The 24,868-nt window shown below is 40.7% G+C and overlaps 1 protein-coding gene across 5 annotated transcripts; it reads right to left on the reverse strand.

Moving 5' to 3' along the window:
• Nucleotides 1-377: 377 nt before the first annotated feature.
• On the reverse strand, nucleotides 378-24,855 carry Tubd1 (tubulin delta 1). 5 transcript variants are annotated; one of them, XM_074046225.1, is made up of 9 exons: nucleotides 24,726-24,855; nucleotides 23,498-23,713; nucleotides 20,651-20,798; nucleotides 19,378-19,594; nucleotides 17,960-18,191; nucleotides 13,304-13,468; nucleotides 4,358-4,498; nucleotides 2,829-3,012; nucleotides 378-1,412 (listed from the first exon to the last, which is right to left on the reverse strand). In XM_074046225.1, the coding sequence occupies exons 2-9, from the start codon at nucleotides 23,667-23,669 to the stop codon at nucleotides 1,310-1,312; spliced, it is 1,362 nt and encodes a 453-aa protein (XP_073902326.1). In that variant the 5' UTR covers nucleotides 23,670-23,713; nucleotides 24,726-24,855; the 3' UTR covers nucleotides 378-1,309. The 5 variants fall into 5 exon arrangements, with proteins under 5 accessions (XP_073902326.1, XP_020017408.1, XP_073902324.1 ...); XM_020161819.2 differs by having other exon boundaries at nucleotides 24,676-24,832; XM_074046223.1 differs by lacking the exon at nucleotides 24,726-24,855 and adding an exon at nucleotides 24,506-24,548.
• Nucleotides 24,856-24,868: the final 13 nt, after the last annotated feature.

Genomic DNA, 24,868 nt, shown 5'->3' on the forward strand with positions numbered 1-24,868 from the left:
ACTTGTTAGGAAGGACATGTTCCTATCTCTCCCCCACTGTACAATAGTTAATACATTCCATGCAGTGGGTTTTAATGAAATATACCATCCCCTCAAACTTAGCTGCCAATTTTCATGTGCATTTTGTTCTCCTGAGTGAAACCCACATCTCTGCATGTTAATTTCATCAAATACTGTTTTGCCTTGGTGATAATCTTCTCAAGTTTAGTGAAAAGTTTGGGTGACTGCTCTTACCCCTTTTTCTACAAAGCATATAACCATTCTTTTTTTAATGCCACCTAAATACCTATAGGTAATTTAAAAGCAATAATTGAATAAAATCAGTTTCTGGTCTAGCATTCTAAGATCCAAAACAAAATCTGACCCAAGTTTCTCATGCCCAGAAAGTTTAATGAAAGTACACATTTGCATGTTTACTTTTGTATTTAAGCATGATAAGCATTTACTATCAAAACTCTGACATTTATATATCCCCAACCCTGCCTTTTCTTTTTTTTTTTTTTTATCGCCATCATCTCGTTATGTTCCCAGGATGATGTCAAACTCGTGGGCTCAAGTGATCCTCCTACCTCTAGCCTCCCAAGTATACAGGACACAGCTGCACCTACCCTGATGCTTTTTTTTTGGCAGTGCTGGGGGTTTATCTCAGGGCTATGCAGGTACTCTACCACTTGAGCCACTCTGCCAGTCTCTGATGTTTAAATAGCTACTTAGAATAGAAAATCTTACCATTAGAGAACCTTCAGAATAGACGCTCACACTGTAGCATTTGACAACAGCTCCCTCTAATGGTTGAGAGCGCTCATTTCAAGGACCAAGTACAGAACTGCACATTCATAGTGTGCAACTATGCTGTGTGAAAGCTGAGTTCATGTTGAGTCAATCTTTTTTGGAGTACAAAAGGAAGAATTAGGAACATATGGACGAACAGAACATTCCCTTTTATTGGCTACTTCCAGAGTTCCAACATCTTAGCAAAATGTTTCCAAATTTCTTTGAAGCTGGAAGTGAAATGTACCAGCTACTGGGAGGCTAGGTGGAGGACTGCTGGAGCCCAGGAGTTTGAGAAGAGCATAGTGACAACCTGTCTCAATGAAACAAAACAGAACAAAGTTCTTTACAGAAGCACTGTTTTTTCCTTACATATGAAATAAGTAGATGTTTTCATTGAAAATATGCAATTCTCCATTTGAAGTTTTCTTCATTTCTGTGGGTACAGTTCACAGAATGGACTCAGCATTCTACTTTGTTACTTTAACAGATGGAATGTTAAAAAAAATGCCTCAGTATTTTTCACTTTTGCTGTAGATCAGAGATTACTGTAACTGGCAACAACCTGTTCTAACAATGTAAAACTGTCCAAAAAGTCCTCTTCTTCAATTCCAAATTTTGTGTACTGATGAATGTAGGCCCTAGTGAAGAAAAAAAAAAAAAAAAAAAAAACAAAATGTAAAACAGACAATTTCAGGTGAATGAGTGATTTAAAATTAAATTTCAAATAGCCCTTTCTAACTCAAACACAGAATCCCAGAAGTCATATTTACTTGACTGTATGCTCCAAAAATTAGTGAATTTTCAGTTTATGTCAAGCTCCCCATCCTTTTAATGTCAAGAGAATGTCAGGAGGAGGCACACAGGAAAAAGAGGCATGTTCAGAGTTGGTTGTCCACCCAGCATCCAGTCAGTGCTTTACAGATGATTGGGTTTAGTATAGACTGTAAAGACTGCCTGAGGTTTCATCGAAGGCTTGAAACTAGAAACACAATCCAGTTCTAGGAATGTAGCGAGGCCTTTCAAATGCTTTTCAGACAACATTTAATTTACAGTTATGCTGGGGTGGTCCTCTCAATCCCTCCCTCACCTAATATTCTGAGACAGGAGAAATCATGTCCAAAAGAGACAATCAAGGGCAAACATGAATCAAATTGTCATAATAATAGCTGCTTCCACTTAGTGAGAACACCAAGGAATAACAGCAGGACAGGACAGACAGTTCATAATCAGAAAGAGGGGATGGGTACAGAAGGGCCATTGCAGAATGACTGGGTCCATGGGAATCCCAGCTGATCAAGGCAGAAACCTCGTTCAACACTTGAGGAACTGTACTTTGGCAGTAAGCAAGTGTCAATTGGTAGAGCTCAAGAAACCTGCTAAAACATTTCCTAGCACCAGGCAGAGTGCTCACCACGTACGTTACTGAGGAAGATCACAACCGCTTCTGCTCTCTCAAGGATCTTACTTTTGAAACTATTTTTTTGGCAGGGAGGGAGAGCCTGGAGTTTGAACTTATGCTTCATACTTGCAAAGTAGGCCCTCTACTTCCTGAGTCACACCTTTAGTTCATTTTCCTCTGTTTACTTTGGAGATGGAGTCTTGTGAACTATCTGCCCAGACTGGCCTCAAACCCCGATCTTCCCAATCTCAGCCTCCCAAGTAGCTAGGATTACAGGTATAAGCCACTGGCACCCAGCTTAGAAACTATCTTATTGTCCCTGCCTTATAATGAAATTTCTACTTTAAATTGGTTTAGACCCTACTTCTTTAGTCAACAACAGCATCCATATAAAAATAGTGTAGAACAAGTGTTGAACACTCACTAGGCAGGCAGCACACGAGGTGTTTTACATGATTACCTCCCTTAATCCTTGCCACACAGTTTCTCTTTTAAGGGACACTGTACAGACAAGAAAATGAAGCCTGAAGTCACAGGTCCAAAGCTTCAAGCTTCACATTCACAAATGGTGGTCACGGTTACCCCACCAACCTCTTGCTCGGCAGCCGTATCATCTGCTGAGGCTAGGGAGCTCTGGAGACTTGATTTTACTCACTTTGAAGCAAACATACTCCATGCTTTTCCCACAATCACGTCAAGTGGTTTCACTGGGAACTGGCTGTTGCTAACCAACGCTGCTGATTTCTCATATCTGTTGAAAGCTCGCTGGGTTTTCCACACGCTGAAAGCATGAGCCGGGTGTAACCAGGAAGTGTAGAGAGCCGGGTCTTTAAATCCCTCTGAAGTAAAAACAAACTTGTATGAAAATGATGTAAAGAAACCCATTATTTTGTACAATTAATATACATGAATAAAAAAAGAAAAACATGGACATGTACAATTCTTTGTTTTTATTAGTTTACAGTTTAGGGTTTTTTGGCTTTTAAGACAGGGTCTCAATAAGTAGCTCAGCCTGGCCCTTGAGCCACTCCACCAGCCCTTTTTTGTGATGGTTTTTTTGAGATAGGGTCTCGAACTATTTGCCCGGGCTGGCTTCGAACAGTGATCTTCCTGATCTCTGCCTCCTCAGTAGCCAGGATTCAGGTGTGAGCCACCAGCGCCTGGCTACTATTGCTCTTTCAACTTCCTGAAAAGTTTGCCAAAAAAAAAAAAAAAATGCTTGGCACAGAGACCACAAGTCAGCCAATGATTGCTGTTTTCCTTTCTTCCTTAGTAACAGGACCCCCAGCTTTTTGTCCAGTTCTAGGGGATCAATCCCAGGGCCTTGCACATGCTAGCCAAAAACTCTACCTCTGAGCTGTACCCCCAGCTTCACCACCCCCAAAATTTCAACTGTGCTCATAGCCCCCATTGCAGCTATGTATGGCACATGACTCTGTCTAGACAAGAGGACAGAAATGCAAGCATAAGGGCTGGAGGCATGCCCAAGCAGTAGAGTGCTTGACGTGCAAGTGCAAGGCCCTGAGTTCAAACTCCAGTAATGCCAAAAAACAACAACAAAAATGCAAGTGTGATGTGCAAGTTTCAGAGTGTGGGGGGAATGTCCTTCTTTGCTCAATCCTATGTGATTTGTTTGGTTGTTTTTGTTTTTTTGAGGCAGAGTCTTGTTATGTAGCCCAGGATCATCTTGAACTTCCAGTCCTCCTGCCTCCTTCTCTCATGTGTTAGGATTATAGGTGTGCAACACTACGCCCAGCTTCTGATGTGATTTAATAGCTAAAGCTCAAGCAGATATCTTGGACTGTAAGAAGGAAAACACAAGGTAAGGATAACAGAACTATTCAGATATTCAGATAATCCTTTGTCTTGATTAAACCACTTCAGTTTTTGTGTCCAGTCACTTACCAATTGATATGATGGTTATGTTTTGCCACTAAAACCCATAGTTATTACTTTTCTTTCTCTAAGAATACAGGGATTTTTGGTGGGCATAGTAGCACACACCTGTAATCCCAACACTCAGGAGCCAGAGGCAGGAGGATTTCAAGTTCCAGACCAGCCTGGACTATATCTTGAGACCCTGTCTCAAAAACAAACAAACAAAATAGAATACAGGGATTTTTTTAAAAACCACATACATGGTCCAAAATGTGCAACTTAATTTTCACCTTAAATTCTGCTTACCTATATCTGCACTTTGCACATCTTTCCCACGAAGGATGACCAAGTTAGCAATGGAAGTGTTAAAATGCAGTTCCTTGTTTAAAGACATTTTGCCAAGAGGTGGAAGTCCTGATATAGGAGGCCGCACTTGCCAGTCAATACCTACCACAAGAAAAAAGCAAGAGATTTTAGAAATGGCATTGCACAAAATGAGAAAATGTCTTGTATATTTTACATAAATATTTGCTATGCAAAAGTTGGTAGTTTCCTCTAAAATTCCTTTGTTTTTTTAATTTTCGTGCAGTACTGGGGATCAAACCCAAGACCTCCCCGGCTTGTACTAGGCAAACATTCCACCACTAAGCTATACCCCCAGCTCTAAGAGTTTAAAATTCTTAATTGGGCCGGGCACTGGTGGCTCACGCCTGTAATCCTAGCTACTCAGGAGGCAGAGATCAGGAGGATTGTGGTTCAAAGCCAGCCCAGCCAAATAGTTCATAAGACCCTATCTCGAAAAACCCTTCACAAAAAAGGGCTGGTGGAGCGGCTCAAGGTGAAGGCCCTGAGTTCAAACCCCTGTACCACAAAAATAAATAAATAAAATTCATAATTGGTTAAGCTAACATGATTCAAACTACTCAGTCCTGAAAAAGGCATGAATTTATCTTTAGTATCAAAGAATGGTGGTAGGTATATAAGATGGAATTCTACTTAAGTGAGTAATAAAAACAAACTATTGATAAATGCAACAACACTGATAAAGCTCAAAGGCTTTCTGCTAAGTGAAACAAGCTACAGTCAAAAGATTCCATGTTTCATAACTCCATGTTATAAATGGACATTCTGAAAAAGGCAAAACTAGAGGAACAAAACTCAGATTAGTAGTTGCAAGGAGATGAGGGCACGAGGGAACATTCTGGGATGGTGGGATTACTCTACATCTTTGTGGTGGTTCCACATTGTATATGTTTGTCAAAAGTCACGCAACTAAAATCATACATACCTTTGCGAATGATAAACAAGATACATGTAAAAGTATTGAGGGACATAGAAGCTAGGCGTGGTGGCTCACATTTGTAATCCCAGTATCTGGGAAGCCGAAGCAGGAAGATCTTGAGTTCAAGGCCATCCCTGGCTACACAGCGAGACCTTGTCTCCAAAGGAGGGCTGATGGCATGACTCAAGTGTTAGAGTGCCTGCCTAGCAAGCATGAGTCCCTGAGTTCAAACCCCAATACCATAAAAAAAAAAGAAAGTGAGAAAGCAAGGAAGAAAGACAGGCAGAAGGAGAGGAGAAAGAAAGGATATGGAGACTGAGGATGTAGCACAGTGGTAGAACAACTTGCCTAGTTTGTGTGAGGTCTTGGGTTCAATCCCTAGCACCATTAAAAAAAAAACTATTAAATTTAAAGAAACAAATAAGCAAAAATAAAGATAAACCAAGATGGATTAAGTTTGTTGTTGTTTGAGACAGGATCTCATTATGTAGCCCAGACTGGCTTCAAGCTCTTAGACTTCTGGCCTCTTTCCCAAGTGCTGGGACAGATGTGTGCCACCAGATGAGTTGATATTTAAACATTAAACATAAAACTATCAAAAAAATTAGAGAACATCTTTATTTCTTTGGGCTGGTAATGCTCAAACTCTATAAAGGAAGATTTATAGTTCTGCCCATATAAAAATATGAAACTCCCAAATAGTAAAAGATAGTATACCAAAGACAAAAATAATAAAAATATTTGCAATCATGTAACAAAAGGGTGATATATACAAAACATTGTATTTCCTCTACTCTAAGACACCACTATGAGAATAAAAATGATTAAAATTATGTCGCAAATTTACTTACTGCTTTTTTTTTTCCGTGTGGTGTTGAGGATCAAACTCAGGGTCTCTCATAGGCTAGGCCTCTCCCAACTGAGCTACAGCTCCAGCCCTTAGATTTTTAATTTTTGTTTTTGTTTTTCTTGAGGCACGTCTACCTAGGTAGCCTAGGCTTGCCTCAGTTCAAGATCTTCCTGCCTCTACCTCCAGAATGTTGGGATTACCGGTGTGCACCACCATGCCTGGCCTGGTTTTTTAAAATCATTTGTCAATCTTTAGCATGTAGTATAAGAAAAGTATAAAAAAATTAAACTGGTTAAGGTTTTCCTAAAATGTCTTCTAGTTTGGTAACTATTACTTTCTGACTCAGCATTAATGCCTGTGTTTTCTCACACATAACTGTCCTCCTTGTGTCCAGAACACTGATGATGCAACAGTCCTTAAGGGAATTCCTGAAAAAACTAAAAGCCCCTGACATTTCAACTGGCTTTGCAATCATGTCGAGCACATCTGTGTTCGCCAACTCTTGGAGGAATGTCGCCGAACTTGTCTGTACACCATGATAACTGCCTCTTCCCCACCCCAACAGAAAGCTAAAGGTTTATTTTCTGCAGATATGGTCGATGAAGGGTCTTGGGTCAGAGAAACTACTAGGCAAGGTTGAAGGCAGGGTACTGTACTGAAACCAGACAGATCATGCAAAAACCATGACCTCCTGCTCTTAAGACCCCCACACAATTGGGGCTATGTTTAAATCTACCAAGCTGAACACAGGAAACAAGCAAAGGGAATGTCCAGGATCACAAATGTACACTCTTGCTAAACAGGGCAAAAAAGCTTAGACTGCAGTAGGTCAGAAGCAAGCGCCAGTGGCTCATGCCTGTAATCCCAGCTACTCAGGAGGCAGAGATCAGGAGGATCACAGTTAGAAGCCAGCCTGGGCAAACAGTTCCATGAGACCCTATCTCAAAAATACCCATCACAAAAAAGGGGCTGGTGGAGTGACTTGAGGTGTAGGCCCCAGTACTGCAAAAAAAAGAAAGCACTGGGAGAAATTTTTTCCCTTGAGATGAAGTCTCACTCTGCTGCTCAGGCTGGTCTTGAACTCATAGACTCAAGTGATCCTGCTGCCCCAGCTTCACAAGAAGCTGGGGTTACAAGTGTGAACTACCACACCCAGCTGAGAGATTTCTTTTTTTTTTTTTTCTTTCTTTTTGGCAGTTCTGGGATTTGAACTCAGGGATTCATGCTTGCTTTGAAGACACTCTACTACTTGAACCACAACTTAGCACTTTTGGCTTTTAGTTATTTTTTTCAGGTAGGGTCTCACACTTTGGCCCGGGGTTGGCCTCAGAATGCAGTCTTCCTGTGTCCCCATAGGCACATACCACCACACCCTGCTTATTGTGCCTGGCCTTGCTGAGAGATTTCTTTCAAAGAAAATGAAACTGATAGCATGCCTGAATATACCGAGAAAATTCAGACAACTAGAGAAAGACTTAGGGTTGAATAGCTAACAGATAAAAGAAAAGCTAAGCAAATAAGGCAACTGTAAAGAACAATTTTAAAATTACATGGAGTGTGGGGGCGGAGGGGGAGAGGTGGCCCAAACAATGTATACACATAGGAATAAATGTAAAAATAATAAAATAAAAAAGTAAATAAATAAATAAATAAAAATTACACGGGAAAGGAAAAGTTTCACAGTATACTATGTGGGTCGGCTATGAATAGCATTTACTTGGTCATGATAACATAAAGCTGTATATTGTCTTAACCAAATGATAACATGACTGTATTGGAAGGATGTGGAACAGATGGTGTTTATAAGACTGACGGGTCAGTGCGGAGAAAAAGCTAAATCCTGACCTTCCATAATTGGAAATAAAAAGATAACATCTAAATAGCTGAAAATATCAGTAAATGGTAATGAGTGGGTGGATGAAAAATGGTTGCTACTTGAGGTTGAGGGTGTAGGTTGGCGGAAGGCTGCATGCTTAGCATGTATAAGGCCCAGGGTTCAATCCCCAACACCAAAAATAAAAAATAAAAAAGAGGATAAAATAGGAGGTTGTGGACTGGTAGTTTTTACAAGCAGCCTTGTAGAATTATCACACTGTTTAATCTATATGCATACAATAAGTGTGTGTGTGTGTGTGTGTGTGTGTGTGTGCATGCGTGTATGTGTGCTACCAAGAATGGAGCAGGGCTGGGGATGTGGCTCAGTGGCTGAGCACTTGCCTAGCGTGCGCCAGGTCTGGGGTTCAATTCCCAGCTCTGGAAAAAAATAAAAAAGAAGAAGAAAAACAAAGCATGTCTAGATATACTGAATTGGAAAAAGGGCCACAAAATACTGTTATGTTGAAAAGAGACGTAGAATAATAAGTATAACGCAATGCTTGTTTTGGCTTTTTTGTGTACGTGCGACTTGAACTCAGGGCCTACACCTTGAGCCACTCCACCAGCCCTTTTTTGTGTTAGGTTTTTTCGAGATAGGGTCTCTTGGAACTATTTCCCTGGGCTGGTTTGAACCACGATCCTCCTGATCTCTGCCTCCTGAGTAGCGTGAGCCACTGGCGCCCAGCTGCTTTTGGCTTTTTAACATATTTTGGTGCTGGGATTGAACCCAGGGCCTCCACTCATGCTAAGCCCACACTCTACTACTGACTTAGACCTCCAGTGCTAATGCTAATTTTTTTGTTTGTTTGTTTTTTGGCAGTACTGGGGTTGAACTCAGGGCCTCACACTTGCTGGGGAAGCACTTTACCACTGAGCCACTCCTCCAGCCCTTACCCCCCACCCCCCTTTTTTTTTTTTTTTTTGCTTTAGCTATTTTTTTGATAGGGCCACATATTTTTGCCTACATAGCTTGGATTACAGGCATGAACCACCATAGTTGAAGCCCTGCTTGTTTGATTTTTTTTTTTTTTTTGAAGTGCTACCTTATCTTCAAGGCTGGGCTTGAACTTGCAACTCTCCTGCTTCACCCTCTCAAGCACTGAGATTACAGGCATGTGCCACCACATACAGCTTCAAAGTCAGGAAGTAAGACATTGCAACTTCTGCCTATTCCCTCTTGGAGCACTCCTTCCCCCTGTTGCTAGGACAAGTGGGAACAGATCCATTGTGATAGTGATAAAAATGGGGCAAGTCTTTATACAGAACAGTCTGATAACACATGAATAGCTATAAAACTAGACCTTGGTTTGTGCCATACATATAGTTCTTAACATACATATATCCACATACTCAAAAAATGAAAACATTCAGGGGTAATGCTCTTCTTAGTATGTGTGAGGCCTTGAGTTCAATCCCCAGTACCACAAAAACCAAAAACCAAACAAAGAAAAAAGCCATTTATATGTTCAAACTCTATCCATAACTAACTAAAAAAAAAAAACCAAAAAAAAATTAACACCCTAAAGTCCCACATGGGAAAATGACTAAGCAAATTGTGGTTTATTGATCTAAGAGAGTTCAGGGCAGTACGCCTCACACTACCGTAGGGAACATTATGTTCCATGAGATATTAACAGGTATTGCTAGAAAAACAAGTACTGTAGCCAAAAAACTCCAGGAAGTCCAGTTTTAAGATGTGAACTTTCTACTATCTTCAAACCTCTGGCACTATAGTCCAAAATCCTTAAGCAATTACATGCAGATGGAGAAGACCCACTTTCATATTATTGACCCTCTTATATTACTTTGTGCTTCAATATAGCCTATTAACATAATACATAGTGCTTTCTAGTTAAATATGACAGACAAAATCAGACAAAATGTACTTTTGCTCTACATTTCCCACTAAGACAATAAAGGGATTGAGCTCAGGGCCTTCACTTTGAGCCACTCCACCAGCCCCTTTTGTGATGGTGTTTTTGAGATAGGGTCTCAAGAACCATTTGCCCAGGCTGGCTTTGAACTGTGATTCTCCTGATCTCTGCCTCCTGAGTAGCTAGGATTACAGGCGTGAGCCACCAGTGCCCAGCAAGGGAATTTCTTAAAAGGCATAAAAAAATAAACAAAAAAGCAACAAGAATGAAGAAAGCATCAACAACATTTTGGAAATAAGAAAGCAAACGAGCCATTGGTTACTAACTGAGCAACCAGGACAGTTGAAACTTATGCCTACCCACCGTGGAGGTCCTGTAAACAGGCCAGGCATTTCTAAAAGCAGAAAACAGGATGAGTTAAAATTCTGTATGAGAAGCAGGGAGAGCCCCAGACCCTTGCCTGCTCCTTGAAGCAGGGGAGCCGTCCTCCTTTACCCTAGAAGGTTTCTGCTCTGAAAACGCAACATGGGTGAGGCTCCAGCCTCAGGGACCCCAAGCACAGCCACGCTGAAAGCCTTATGCCAAACTGGTCACTACGTGGAAGCGCGTCCCATCCAGTCAGGCACTGTGGTCTGAACCCAGGGCCTTGTACATACTAAGCAAATGCTCTACAACTGAGCTACAGTTGCAACCACTCCGGTGTTAATCTAGTTCCTGCTTTGTTCTCGCTAGAAGCCTTAAGATTTTCTCTTTGTCCCTAAAATTCTCAAATTCCTTGGTACGGGTCTTTCGTCCACCTCAGTAGAATGTAGGGCTTCTGTGAGAGCAGACCTTCTTTTTTTTTTTTGTGGCAGCATTGGTGTTTGAACTCAGGCACATGTGCTAGGCAGGCGCTCTACCACTTGAGCCACTTTACCCTTTTTTGCAGTATCTTTTTCCGAGAGAACTATTTGCCCAGGACTGGCTTAGAACCTCAATCCTCCTGATCTCTGCATCCTGAGTAGCTAGGCATGAGCCACTGGGGTCTGGCAAGGGCAGACATTTTTAGTTTTACTGCTGTGCCTTTGGAGTCTGGAACAGTAACCCAGCAAACAGGAATCTCTCAATAATTACTTGTTAAATGAGTTACTCTCAGCACTGAATGGACTTGCAGACATGTGTGGGTTTTACATATGTCCGGCTTTTTTGTTTATTTTTTTTGGTGGGACTTGGGTTTGAACTCAGGGCTTCACACTTACAAAGCAGGCACACTATCTCTTGAGCCACACCTCCAGTCCATTTTGCTCTGATTATTTTGGAGATGGGGGTCTCGTGAACTATTTGCCCAGGCTGGCCTCGAACTGAAATCCTCCCGATCTCAACCTACCAAGTAACTAGGATTACAGGTGTGAGCCACTGGTGGCTGGCATGTATGTGGCTTTTGAACTGCCTGGCCATTTTACCGTCAGGCTCCCAATTCTCATACTTGGCATATTTTAAAGCTACCCTCTTTTGCACAGTGGTAGTGTCTTCTGATGCAGTTGAGCAGATTTCACCACACAGATTCTTGGCTGCACTTTGTAGTCTTGTCCATACTGTGCCTCTTCATGGTGTGCAAACAGTGAATCCAAATCCCTTCGGCCATATTCACTGTGCAACACAGACTAAGTTGTTTAAACTCTCAGACACTTTTTTCTCCCTGGTAAAGTGAAGGCTATGTGAAATTAAGAAATATAAAGTATTCTCATAGTAAGCAGTCTGCTAGTTCATGGCAAGGCAACTTGTCAGTGTTACTCACTGCCAAGGAGCCAATCATTCAAGTTCTGTCTCCAGCACAACATTTAAAAAAACAAAAAAGAATGGCTGGGTGCTGGTGGCTTATTCCTGTAATCCTACCAACTTGGGAGTCTGAGATTGGGAGGACTGAGGTTCAAGGCCAGCCCAGGCAAATAATTCATGAGACTCCATCTCCAAAACAGCCAGACAAAAATGGATAGAGCCCTCAGAGCCCCAAACTTTTACCTTCCTTTGGCTGGGAGCATGGCTTAAGTGGTAGAACACCTGCCTAGCAAGTGTGAGGCCCTGAGTTCAAATCCCAATACAGCCACAAAAAAGAAAAATGGATGATTTGAAATCCAAGAAACCACTGCTGACCACTTATCAAGTCTGGAGCAATCAATCCAGCTTAGAGAGGAAGATAAGGGCCTTCCAGAGACTGCTCCAAACAGATAATGAAAGTTATAGATTACCTGACCATTTGAACATGTTGAGAAGGAATTATTTTTTATGGAAAAGTTTTGGAATAGATTAGTGATAGATGCAAAGAATATCAACCAAAATAAATATTAGAAACTCTTAAGAGAAAAAAAATGAATTTTAAATGAAATAAGATGTATTCTATGTACATAGTACATGGCTTCACTGTGAACATTTACATGGTAAAAGTTACACAAACGCTAGAGACTGATCTAACCCAAAAGTACAACTCTACTGAGAGAGAGGAAGGAAGGACAAATGTGAGTGAGTGATTCAGTGTGTGTAGAGTGGGTATAAGAAGATTCAATCAGCAATTTTCACATTAGGAAGGCAATGGATATTTAAAACTGGTAAATAAGACAAAAAACAGGAGCAAGATATTTAGAAATATGGAAGCAAATCCCAGAAGAAACTGCTAAAGACAATAAAAGTAGTTTAAAAATAGTTTTACCTGGACAAGAGGGACATAGGACAGGGGCTTCTGTTCTCCTTGTTATAAATTCATACTAGACGCTTACTTCACTCTTTTTTTGTCTTGGTACTGGGAGGCCTCATGCTTGCTAGGCAGGCACTGCACCACTTGAGCCACTCCACTAGCCCTTGTGTTGGAAATTTTTGAGAAAGATTCTTGTGAACTATTTGCCTGGGCTGGCTTCGAACCATGACCCTTCTGATCTCTGCCTCCTGAGTAGCTAAGATTACAGGCGTGAGCCACCTGTACCCAGCTTACTTCAGTTTTTTAAAAAAGTTGATATATAATTTACATATAGTACAATGTATAGATGTAAGTATACACTTAATTGGGTATTTGTGTTTTTTGCTTTTTTGCAGTGTTGGGGATGGAACCCATAGCCTCATGCATGCAAAGCACACACTCTACCACTAAGCTATGAGTTTTAACGACTTGATTTTTAAAACTAAGTTTATGTATTACTTTGATTAGAAAAGAATAAAAACTTGAAAAAGCACATGGCCCTCTTCTAAAATGATTTTTGTAACAATTAAGAAGTCCTGCTGGAATGTGCTGGTGAGTCTGTGCAGGAGGCTCCTTAAGCAGAGCCAGAAACCTTTATTTCATCTGGTCAAGCCAGCCCATTCTCAGAGCTCCAGGGCTACAAATTTTTAAATACCCTTACCTTCTTCCATTTTTGCATTAGAAATGAGCATCTGTCTCAAGTGTTTGAGGAGGCCAGCCCAAGTAAACGTGCTATATGCCAGTGAATTCTCAGACATCTGAGGAATGTTTCGAACACCTAGCATCTTGAACTCAGGATGGGGAACCAAATTCTCCATTAAGTCTCCTGTAAAAAACAAAGAAGATGTGAACTAAGATTTCCTTTATTTCACACTGGTGTAGTTGGCCTAAAAACAATCATGAATTGATGGTTTTCTAGATCAAATGTGTCTCCTCTAAGGCAAGAATTGCTTAAACTTTAAAACAATAAAATTTCAGAGACTATGTCTAGTACAGACTTCACTGCTTCATTTTTGCATGGATGAAAACACACTTCACCAAAAAGGAAACAAGAGTTCAGAAGTGGGGTAACTGGAACTGGAAATGAATATTTAGCTAATCCCCAAGAAAACAAAGAAAGCAGGAGAGCTGATATACTTTTCTTGTCATTTTGTGTTCATTAAAATCTTCCTTTAGAAATTTCTCTAGATCTTTATTTCTTTATTTCATCTGGTTTAAATGATAATCAAAATCTGTTAGGGGCTAGATGGAGCTCAGTTGTAGAGCACTAAAAAAAAAAGAAAAAAAAAAAAAAAGAGCCAGACAGGGTGGCACATGCCTATAGTCTCATCTGCTCCAGAGGCTGAGAAAGGAGGAATTCAAGAGCCCAGGAGTTTGAGACCAGTCTACACAACAGAGTAAGAAAATCCTCAGGAATTATTCATTGATTGTTATATGTTTACTCTAGATTTCCACTCTCGGTATTTTACAGAAAAGGATTTGTATGTTTAGAGGTAACTCCACTAGGATAAGCCCATTTTTGCAGCATTTTGTAGATGTTTGGTTAAAATCTGTTTTTTACCAGGACATAAGATATGAGTTTGTACTCACTGTAATGAAATTTATATTTATGTTATGGTAATAATTTTCTCTCTTCTCTAGGTATTTTCCATAAATATATAAAACATCTATGAATGTAAAGCTAATTAGCCTTTCTCTTTAATTCAGTAATATTGCAAATATGCATGTATGAAACCAGAATAATGAAACCTCTTAAAAATTGTTTTAAAAAGGGAAGAGGGAAGATAAGGAAGAATAATGGAGTGAATTTGATCAAAGCACATTATATGCATATGTCACAATGAAACCCCCTTTGTATACTAATCTCTCCCCCCACCCTCAGGTGTGGGGATCCAGCATGCTAAGCAAGCACTCTATCAATAAGCTACATTTCCACTTCTCCCCTTCAGCTTTCTTGGTCAACTACTCTCACCCAATTCTTTAACCTCAATGAAACCCTAACCTACTGACCTCCTGCCTTCGCAATACATCAGTGTTCCTCTTCCTGGCAAAAATCCAGCCTTGGATCAGTACCACTCCTGACGTTTTCTGTCAGAACACAACTAGAGAAAGTCAAATCACATAGCAGACTGGGATCCCATTGAATCTTCAAACATCCAACACCAACTGGGCGCTGGTGGCTCAAGCCTATGATCCTAGATACTTTGGAAGCTAAGAACAGGAGCATTGTGGTTCAAGGCCAGCCCAAGCAAATACTTCATGAAACTCCATCTCCAGCAAAACCAGAGCAAGCCAGGCACCAGTGGCTCATGCCGGTAATCCTAGCTACTCAGGAGGCAGAGATCAGGAGACTCACAGTTCAGAGCCAGCCCAGGCAAATAGTCTGCAAGACCCTATCTCAAAAATGCCCAACACAAAACATGGTTAGCAGAGTGGATCAAGTGGTAGAGCACCCACCCAGCAAGCATGAGGTCCTGAGTTCTAACTCCAGTGCCACCGAAATAAATAAATAAATAAATAACCAGAGCAAAATGGATTGGAGGTATGGTTGAAACAGTAGAGCCCCTAATTTGCAAGTGTGAAGCTCTGAGTTCAAACCCTAGTCCTACCATAAAAAAAACTAACATCAAAGCCCAATTTACATCGGAAGCTCCCACCACTTCTGTGAATTTCAGTCCCATTTATGCTTCATCTGCTTGGAGTGTGGCACAGTGGCGTAGCACTGGTCTAGATGTACAAGGCCTCGGTTATATCCTCAGTACTGCAAAAATCAAACCAAAACAAAACAGAATATTCTCCATTCAACAAACATTTTATTGAATGCTTACTATTTGCCATGCACTATTTTAGGCACTGTCAAGAGAGTGGTAAACAAACTAGACAAAATTTTTGGTTCCAGCTGGGCCTGTTGGGACACAGCTAAAACCCCAGCTACTGAGGGAGGCTGAGGTAAAAAGATCGCTTGAGCCCAGGAATTCAAGGCCAGTCTACGCAACAAAGCAAGACCTCATCTCTTAAGAGAGAAAACAAACAAAAAGTTATATTTGAAGAAGCAGGAGGCAACTAAAAATCTGGGAGTGGCTGGAGATGTAGCACAGTGATACAGTGCTTGCCTACCACACATGCACAATACTCTGGATTCAATCCCCAGCATCAACGTAAAAGAGAAAATAAAAGAAAACTGGGCCAACCAACTATTTGGGAAAGAGAATAGAAATGGTGGTAAAGATTACAGAGTCAATTGCATTTAGGTGATTTGAACTGACGAGACACCATTTAAAGAGTAAGAACTAAAAAAGAATGGAAGAAGAAAGAATGGTAAGAAGTATACTTGTAAGGTGCAGAAAAATATAAATATAGTCAGGAAGTACAAGAGAGTGTGATTAGGAAGAAGAAAAAGGAAAATGAAGCCCTCAAGCTAACAGTCCAAGGAAATAAGTTCAAGAAAAGAGCAGTCAAATATAAAATGCTGCCAGATGTCCACACAAGGAGAAGTCCACTGGATTTGGAAACTAGACAGCTATAGCTGAATGAAGACACAGAAAGAAATAGAGGGAGAAAGCTGGGCACTGGTGGCTCACACCTATAATCCTAGATCCTTGGGAGGCTGAGACTGGGAGGATCTCAATTCAAGGCCAGCCCAGGTAAATAGTTTGGGAGACCCCTATCTCCAAAACCAGAACAAAATGGACTACAGGCATGGCTTAAGCAGTAGAGTACCTGCTTCACAAGTGGGAAGCTCTAAATTCAAACCCCAATCCCACCAAAAAAAAAAAAAGGAAAGGAAAAGGAGGGAGACAGAAAGTAGAGGAGGAAGACAGAAAATAGAGGCGGAAGATAGAAAGGACAAGAGGCCAGTTGCAAGGCAGTAAGAAGGGAAGACCTAGCATGTACAAGGCCCTGCGCTCAATCCCCAGCACTACAAAAAAAAAAAAAAAAAAAAAAGAAACACATCATCTAAAAAGTGAAACAAAAATTAAAAATGAAAAAAATTTTTTGCAAATCATATACTTCAAAAGAGACTTGTATCCAGAATATAGGAAGCTTGCTTAGTGGGTTCATCCCCAACACCACAAATAAGAAAAAAAACAACCAAAGGGTAATGACTCTGAATAGGCATTTCTCCAAAAAAGACACACAAATGCTCAATAAGCACATGAGAAGATGCCTGACGTCATTAGCCATGAGGGAAGTGCAGACTGAAAGCACGAGCTGCATCTTCACCCTCACTAGGATGGTTACATGAAGAGGAGGATAAGAAGGTAAAGATGTGGAGGAGGTGGGATCCTTACATGCTGCTGTTGGGAATGGAAAATGGCACAGCCATTATGGGAAAGTCTGGCAGTTCCTCAAAAAGTTCAACATAGTATTACCAAATGACCCAATAATTCTACTCCTAGATATACATCCAAGAGAAATGAAGACATATAGCCACACAAAGTGTTAACAGCAGCATTATTCCTAAGAGCCAAAAATGGAGAAATAACCCATATGTCCAACAGCTGGAAAATGGATAAACAAAATATCTATTCAATAGAACGTCATTCAGCCATTAAAAAGAATGAAATACTGACACAAGATGCAACTGGATGAACTTTGAAAACATTATGCTAAGTGAAAGAAGCTAGACCCAAGACTGCACATTGCATGATTTCATTTATGTGAAACATCCGGAATAATCAAATCCACAGAGACAGAAAGGAGATTAGTAGTTGAGTAGGACTGGTGTTACTGGGAAAAAGATGGGAATATTCATGATCAACAATAGGTACAGGATTTCTTTATGGAATGCTCAGTATGATGGTAGTATAACTTGTGAATATGCTAAAAAAATAATTGAATTATACACATTAAATGTGAATTATATCAATAAAATTTTAAAAATATTTTTTAAAATTCATTTTTGTTCTTTTCTTTTTTTCTCGATAAATTTTTTTTATTTCAGTAAAGTTGCTAATAAAAAAAAGAAGGGGCTGTGGGTGTAAGTTACTGGTAGAGCACTTATCCAGCATGTGTGAGGCCTTGGGTTCAATCTCTAACATCACAAAAGAGGGAGAGAGAGGGAAAAATAGAGGGCAAGAATTCCAAGTGATGAAGTTAATGGGTAGTAACCACCACTCTTGAAAATTTACTAACTTCTTGAGACTCTTCCGTAACACAGTTCAGAGAAATAAATAGATGTGAAAAAAGGTTTTTGAGATGAGGGAGAATTGAGTGTATCTTTAGGAAGAGGGGAAGAGATGGTGAAGAATAACTTTGAGGCTTTCAGAACTCACATTAAAACTTTCCTACAAATAAGGCAGAGGGAGACAAATACCTAGTGGATTTCTTCTGTAGTGAGAAGAGCCTTCTGCAGAATAAGTAGGCTGGAACACACTTCCCAACTGATGTGCGACGACTTGATTTATATCGCTGAAGGAGACATGCTTGATATTCATCAGTTTTGCACAGATTTTATGGACAGCATCATTCTCATGAACAAGGAGTGCATCTGAAGATCGGTACAAGTGAGAAAGGGTCAAGGAGGAGTTGTAGTTCTGCACAATAACCTGGAGAGAAGAAGGTCAGAAGTAAGAACAGTAGGAGAGAATAGTGGTTAGTGTATTAGTGTAGATTCTGAAGACATCTGTCTGCATTCAAGTATTGGCTCTTCTTACTTTCTAGCTGCATGATTTGGGGCAATTTATTAATCTATTTATACCTCACTTTCATCATTTGTAAAATGAAGACAATAATGACATCAGCTTCCTATAGTTGTAAAGATTAATGATATAATGCAAGCAAAGCACTTAATACAGTACCTTGGCCAGGTGCCAGTGGCTCATACTTACAATCCTAGCTACTTGGGAGGCAAAGATCAGGAGGATCTCAGTTAGAGGCCAATCTGGGCAACAAAAGCAATAACCTATCTCAAAAATACCCAACACAAAAAAAAGAGCTTGAAGAGTGGCTCAAGTGGTAGAGCATCTTCCTAGCAAGCATGAGTCCCTCAGTTCAAACTCCAGCACCAAAAAAAAAAAAAAAAAAAAAGGAAATGATTTGAATGCTGGCAATTGTCAATAATACTATGAATCCCAACATGAGACAAGTTTCCTTCTTTCCATGCTGTAGCCACAGGGACTAACCCAGAGATGGGTTCTGAGAGGAGAAGCACAATCATTTTTGTAATCTATTATTTATTTATTTTTGATGCTGGAAATTGAAACCAAGGCTTGAACCTGCTGAGCACATGCTCTGCAACTTAACTACATGTTCAGTCACCATCTTTGGAATTTTTTTTTTTGTGGAATTGGGATTTGAACTCAGGGCCTCAACTTGCTAAGCAATGGGCTCTATTGCTTGAGCCACATCCCCAGCCCTGATTTGGAATTTTTTTAAAAAAAGATATCTCAGCCAGGTGTGGTGGTGCACACCTATAATCCAAACACTTAGGAAGTTGAAAGGCAGGAGTATCTTGACTTTGAGTCCAGCCTAGCTTAGGCACATGCTAAGATTCTATCTAAAAACAAAAACAAAAACAAAACAAAAAAGATTTAAAAACAAGGACAACTCATACGTTTTTAACAAAATTTAAACAAAGTTAAGTGAACTGTTCATGAAAGTATCATATTGTATAATCAGTCCTGAAGCTGACTTAACATTTCACCAGAAAAGGTTAGCTCCATCTTTTACTCACATTCATTTCAATTGCAAAGAATACAGAACATAAATTTTTCAATTAATACATGTTCATACCTCACCAGTTCCATAAGGCCATATAATCTGGTTCATTTTCAAAGAGTTTGAATACTGATCTTGCAAATTCTGTGTAATGAAGGCTCCCAGTCCTGATCCTGTGCCCCCAGCCATACTCATTATGATGAAAAAACCACTCAGAGAGTCACATTTCTCCACTTCCTTCCGGATTACATTCATTATAGATTCTTCATGCCTGGGTCCATGAACAGAGTAACTACGCAATGGCAAAAGAAACAAACATCTTTCAATTTAACCAGAGAAATGCGATGCAGAGGGAAAAGGTTTTGGGTAGGTCTTTTCAAAGCCATGGAAGTAGAGTAACTCTTATGAAAGGTCCAGGCACACTGACTTGACAAAATTTACACAAATTAAATATATTTAAAAGGTCAATAATACTGCTAGAAAAATAACTTTACAGGGTTCAGAAAGTTCTCTTTTATAGGCTGTTCCTCTAGCTAGAGCTTTCAATTACCAAGTAGTTCTCTAAGGTTATGATAGGACATAATATTTGATATTCATAATTATAGTTCCAAAGCAATGGTTCTCAAATTCTGCTGCACATTAAAGTCACAGGGAAGCTTTTATAAACCCCAGGCCAGGCATGGTGGTCCATGCCTATAATCCCAGTACTCAATAGGAGACTAAAACAAGATAGCAAGTTTGAGGCCAGCCTGGGCAACATAGTGATATCCCATCTCAAAGAAAAAAGGAAAAACAAAACAAAACTAGGTTTCACCCCAAACCAGTTAAATCAGAATCTCAGCAAGTGAGCCCTAGGCATCAGGATGTTCCAAAGAACTCCAGGAGTTCTTTTATTAGTTTTTGCTTTTAGGTTGTTTTGAGGTAGGGATTTGCTATGTAGCCCAGGCTGGCTTTGAATTCGAGATCCTTCTGCCCCAGCCTCCCAAGTGCTGGGATTACAGAACTGCACTCCATGCCTGGCTATCCCTCAGGAAATTCTATTGTTCAGCAAAGTTTGGGAACTACTGCCTTATAGAATTCCCTAGGGCTGGATGCCTTCCAGTTAAGGATACTGTATTGATGTTAGTTTGTAGCAGGACAGTGAAGATGGAAAATCCAGCTGCAAGAGATCCTTGGTTTTATCATTACCTATACCTGAGACCCAGAGACATAAGAGTTTCTTCTAAATTTTAAAACAGCAATTTCATGGTTATGTGCTTGGTGAATCAACTATACAGTTATAACTACATTGCCTATGTAGTTGGGACTAAACTGAACTAAATTGAAAATCATGAGGAATTATTCTTACCCATATGCCCAGTTGTTTCCAGAACCTTGTTTTTGATAGAAGCTTGCATGCTGATCATATTTCCATCGGCGAGACTGGGCAGCCTTTGATAGTGTTTGATTGATAACTTTAGGTTCCATGTCAACAAGTACAGCCCGGGCAATTGGAACTAGAGAGGGAAAAAAAAATATCAAAATAAAAAAATTTCCTTTGTCATATGAGCATAAACTTCTAGGTCACTGAGCCCCATCCCCAGCCCTGTGTCCAGAAAAAAAACGACTCAGGCATTGGGGGAAGAGATTTTTCACACTAGTTAGAAACACTGTAGCAGCAAGTAACGCATGTGTTCAAAAAGCCCAGAATTCTGCTAAGCAGGATGAAACAGTGTAGAATAAAACTGCTATCGAGTGCTTACAATGTAATAGAGATGAAATTGATACTAAACCAGTCCTAGAAGGACTCGTGGGAGACACAAAGCACAACACTTAATCATAGTGCAACATATGACCCACAAGGAATCTACACCAAGAAACAGTATACTCAAAGGTATAAAATACAATGGGCACATGTGCAGCTCATGATTCTTGGGGCACAGGATGGAGAAGGAGAATGCAGAAGTGTTGGATTGGGATGGAAAGCTGGCAGGGCTCAGATCTTAGAAATCCTTGTGGGCACTGCTAAAAAGCTTGAAATTTATCTTTTTAGGCAATGATAAGCCACTGAAAAATTTCAAGCAGGAGAGGAAAAGTCAGAATTTTTTTCTTCTTTTTTTTTTTTTTTCCAGTATTGAGGCTTGAACCCAGCACCTCACACATGGTAGACAAGTGCTCTACTACTGAGCTACCTCCATAACTAAGTCAGTTTTGGTGGTACTGGGGTTGGAACTCAGGGCCTCCTACTTGCTAGACAGGTGCTCTACCACTTCAGCCATGCCCCAGCTCTTTTTGCTTTGATTATTTTTTTAGAAAGAATCTCATGTTTTTGTTCAGACTGGCCTAGACCTCAACCCTTCTAACACTTCCTGTGCAGCTGGGATGACTGATGGGCACCACCATGCCTGACCTTTTGTTGTTGCTGAGGTAGGGTTTTAAAAACTTTTTGCCCAGGATGACCTCTAACCTTGAGTCTCCTGATCTCTACCTCCCAAGCAGTAGGATTACACCACCATGCCTCACAGATTTTTCTTTTATCATTTTTCTTTATTTAATTTTTTGATATAGGGTCTTGCTATGTAGCTCCAGGCTGTCCTCAGACTTACTATGTAGCCCAGGCTGGTTTCCAACTTGAGATCTCCTGCTTCAGCCTCCCTTGTATTGGAATTATAGGCATGTAATACCACACCCAGCGAGACTGCAAGTTTTAAGCAAGATAATTAATGCCTTGGGCATGGAGATGTTGAATTTGAGGCTCACATGGGCGATACAGGTAGAGATGTCCACTAATCTGTCTACAGCTTGAAAAAGAGGCTGGGCTAGAGGCTTGAGAGTCACTGGTGTAAAATCTGCAGCAAATCAGTTGTCCAGAGAGAACTATACATCTGAGAGGACAGGAGGACCTGAGATACACTAGTGGATAAGAAAAGTTTGGAAACTAAGGAGAAGGAGTTTCAAGGAGGGAATTTTTTAGTTAAATCCATAGAGAAGTTAAGTGAAGAAAACAAAAAAATGATAATTAGTCACTTTTTTGGGGGGGTGGTACAGGTTTGAACTCAGGGCTTCATGGTTGCTAGGCAGGCACTCTACCACTTAAGCCACTGCACCAAAAGATGGTAATTAAGAGGGTGGTGGAAACTTTTCTTAGAGTAGCTTCAGTGATGTTCTGGGGAAGAAGCAGGATTATAGTAGGTTAAGCATGATTCTCCTCTGAGACTCTTGGTTGAAAGGGCAAAGACCCAAAAAGTGGAAGAGATGGCTATGGAAGCTGATGCCTGTAATCCTAGCTACTCAGGAGGCAGAGATGAGGAGGATCATGGTTCAAAGCCAGCCCAAGGTAGACCCTATCTTGAAAAAACCCAATACAAAACAGGGCTGGTGGAGTGGCTCAAGTGACAGAGCCCCTGCCTAGCAAAGCCTAGCATGCATGAGGCCTTCTATTCAAGCCCTAGTACCGCCAAAAAAAAAACAAGTTAGGTTTTTTTTTTTTTTTTGGTAGTACAGGAGGGTTGAACTCAAGAGACTCATGCTTGCTATGCAGGCTCTCTACCACTTGAGCACACCCCTAACCCTTTTTGCTTCAGTTACTTTTGAGATAGGGTCTTGCTTTATGCTGGCCAGCCTGGATCACGATCTTCCTATTTATGCTTCCCAGGTAGCTGGGATGACAGGCACATACCACCAAGCCCAGCTTTGATTGGTTGAGATGGATTCTTGATAAATTTTTGCCTTGGCTTGCCTTGAACCATGATACTCCCAATCTCTGCCTCCTGAGTAGCTAGAATTACAGGTTTGAGCCACCATGCCTGGCCTCAAGAGATAAGTTTTATTTCTTACTTTTTTGCAGTGCTAGGGATCAAACCTAGGGCCTCATGCATGCTAGGCAAGTGCACTATCACTGAGCTACATCCTCAGCCCTTTAGATGGTTTAAGTTGGGGCACGCTCATGTGCTGGAGGGAAGAAGCCCCCAAGAGTCAAAACCTGTTAACATAGAAACAAAGGGCCAAAGACTGGGGATGTAGCTCAGTGGTAGAGAACTTGCCTAGCATGTGTGAGTTCCTGAGATTGATCCCCTCACACCACAAAAAAAAAAAAAATAAAGAAACAAGGGGCAAAAGTCATTCCCTAAAGTGAGATGGGAAGGGATGGGATTCAGATGCCTGGGGAGGGCCAGGCTTTGAAGAGGCTCAGGTCAGAGTAAAAGACAGGACATACCTCCATTTCCCTCTTCCCTGAAGAATCTTTCCTGGCAAGATGCTTGATATGCTTCATTCTCTCTCCTAGAGCAGAGTCCCTGAGAGCAGTGTGAATCACGGAATAAAGCATCAAACACTTCAAAACCAATCTGGTTGCCGCACTGACCAAGCTGCACCGTTACTACTGACATACTGAGCCACAAACTAGGCCTATTTCCTCAAAAAAGTGGGCAACCTGTAACAGAAAAAACACCAATTTAAGAAACACTACGTTAGTAATAAGAACAAATAATGTGTTATGCGTTAACTACAAATCAATAAAAAAAGTAATCTTAAAATGCCTCATATGTATTTGGTATTGAAGATGAAGTAGCTATGTTGTCTATGGAATCAAGTCATTCAAGGAAGTTCTTTCCTTACTTCATATAGTTTTGGGATTTGGGTCTTATGGTACCCAAATCCATTCAAACACAGCTCAGGAATTTCCAAAATCTTATTTGTACTCACTTTTTCCTAAGTATGCAGTTAAAAGAAAGCAAAACAAACAAAATACATGCTGGTTGAAGGAATCAGTGGTACACACTTCACACCATACGAACACCAGAAATTAGCTCAACAATTGAACATTCAACTAACATTTTTTTCCACCAACCACCTTTCTGGCCTGGTAACTATAATTAAGGTGAATAAGAAAAAAATTCCCGTTTAGTTCAAAACTAGAGCCTGGAGGAGGAAGACCAGGTGACATGTTACAGTAGCTCTTCATTATTTTTAACAACAAAAAGAGAGGTTTTTTTTTTGATAAAGACCTCACACTAGGTTCAGGCAGCTCGGGAAATGAGCAGACTCTGCACTCAGAATTTCCAACCTGGAAAGGAGATAATATTATCCTCACTTTACAGACAAGGAAACTGAGGAACTGAAAGGTCATGTGACTTTCCGAACGCCACTGAGATCGTAAATAGCAAAGGCAAGCCTCTTCCTCTCCCCGCCAGCCCTAGGCGCCCCCATTTAACCCTACTCACACCCAGCCCCGCGGTTTCCGTCGGGTTCAAACTTAAGAGGACCCGCCCCCTCACTACACGCATGCTCAGTTTCAACACCGAAAAGCGACGGAGAACGAACGCGCATGTTCCTTAAACGTAAAGCTTTGCGGGATTTTTTTTTTTTTTTTTCCTATTCAGAAAGGTTAATTACCCATGTTCGATTTCAATTCATCAACTTCAGACATGGGAACGCATGCTCACTGTCCATCAAACGCTCTAGCTCGCAGTGCGCATGCTTCAGTCTCGAGAGCGGCTTCGACTGCTGTTCTGCGCGTGTCTCTGCCAGTACCTGGCCCCTGCAGATAGCGCTACGCATGTCCGCTGCCCACAGTTCGGCTTCACGG

The sequence above is a fragment of the Castor canadensis genome, chromosome 11, assembly GCF_047511655.1.
Source record: "Castor canadensis chromosome 11, mCasCan1.hap1v2, whole genome shotgun sequence".
Classification (NCBI taxonomy): Eukaryota; Metazoa; Chordata; class Mammalia; order Rodentia; family Castoridae; genus Castor; species Castor canadensis.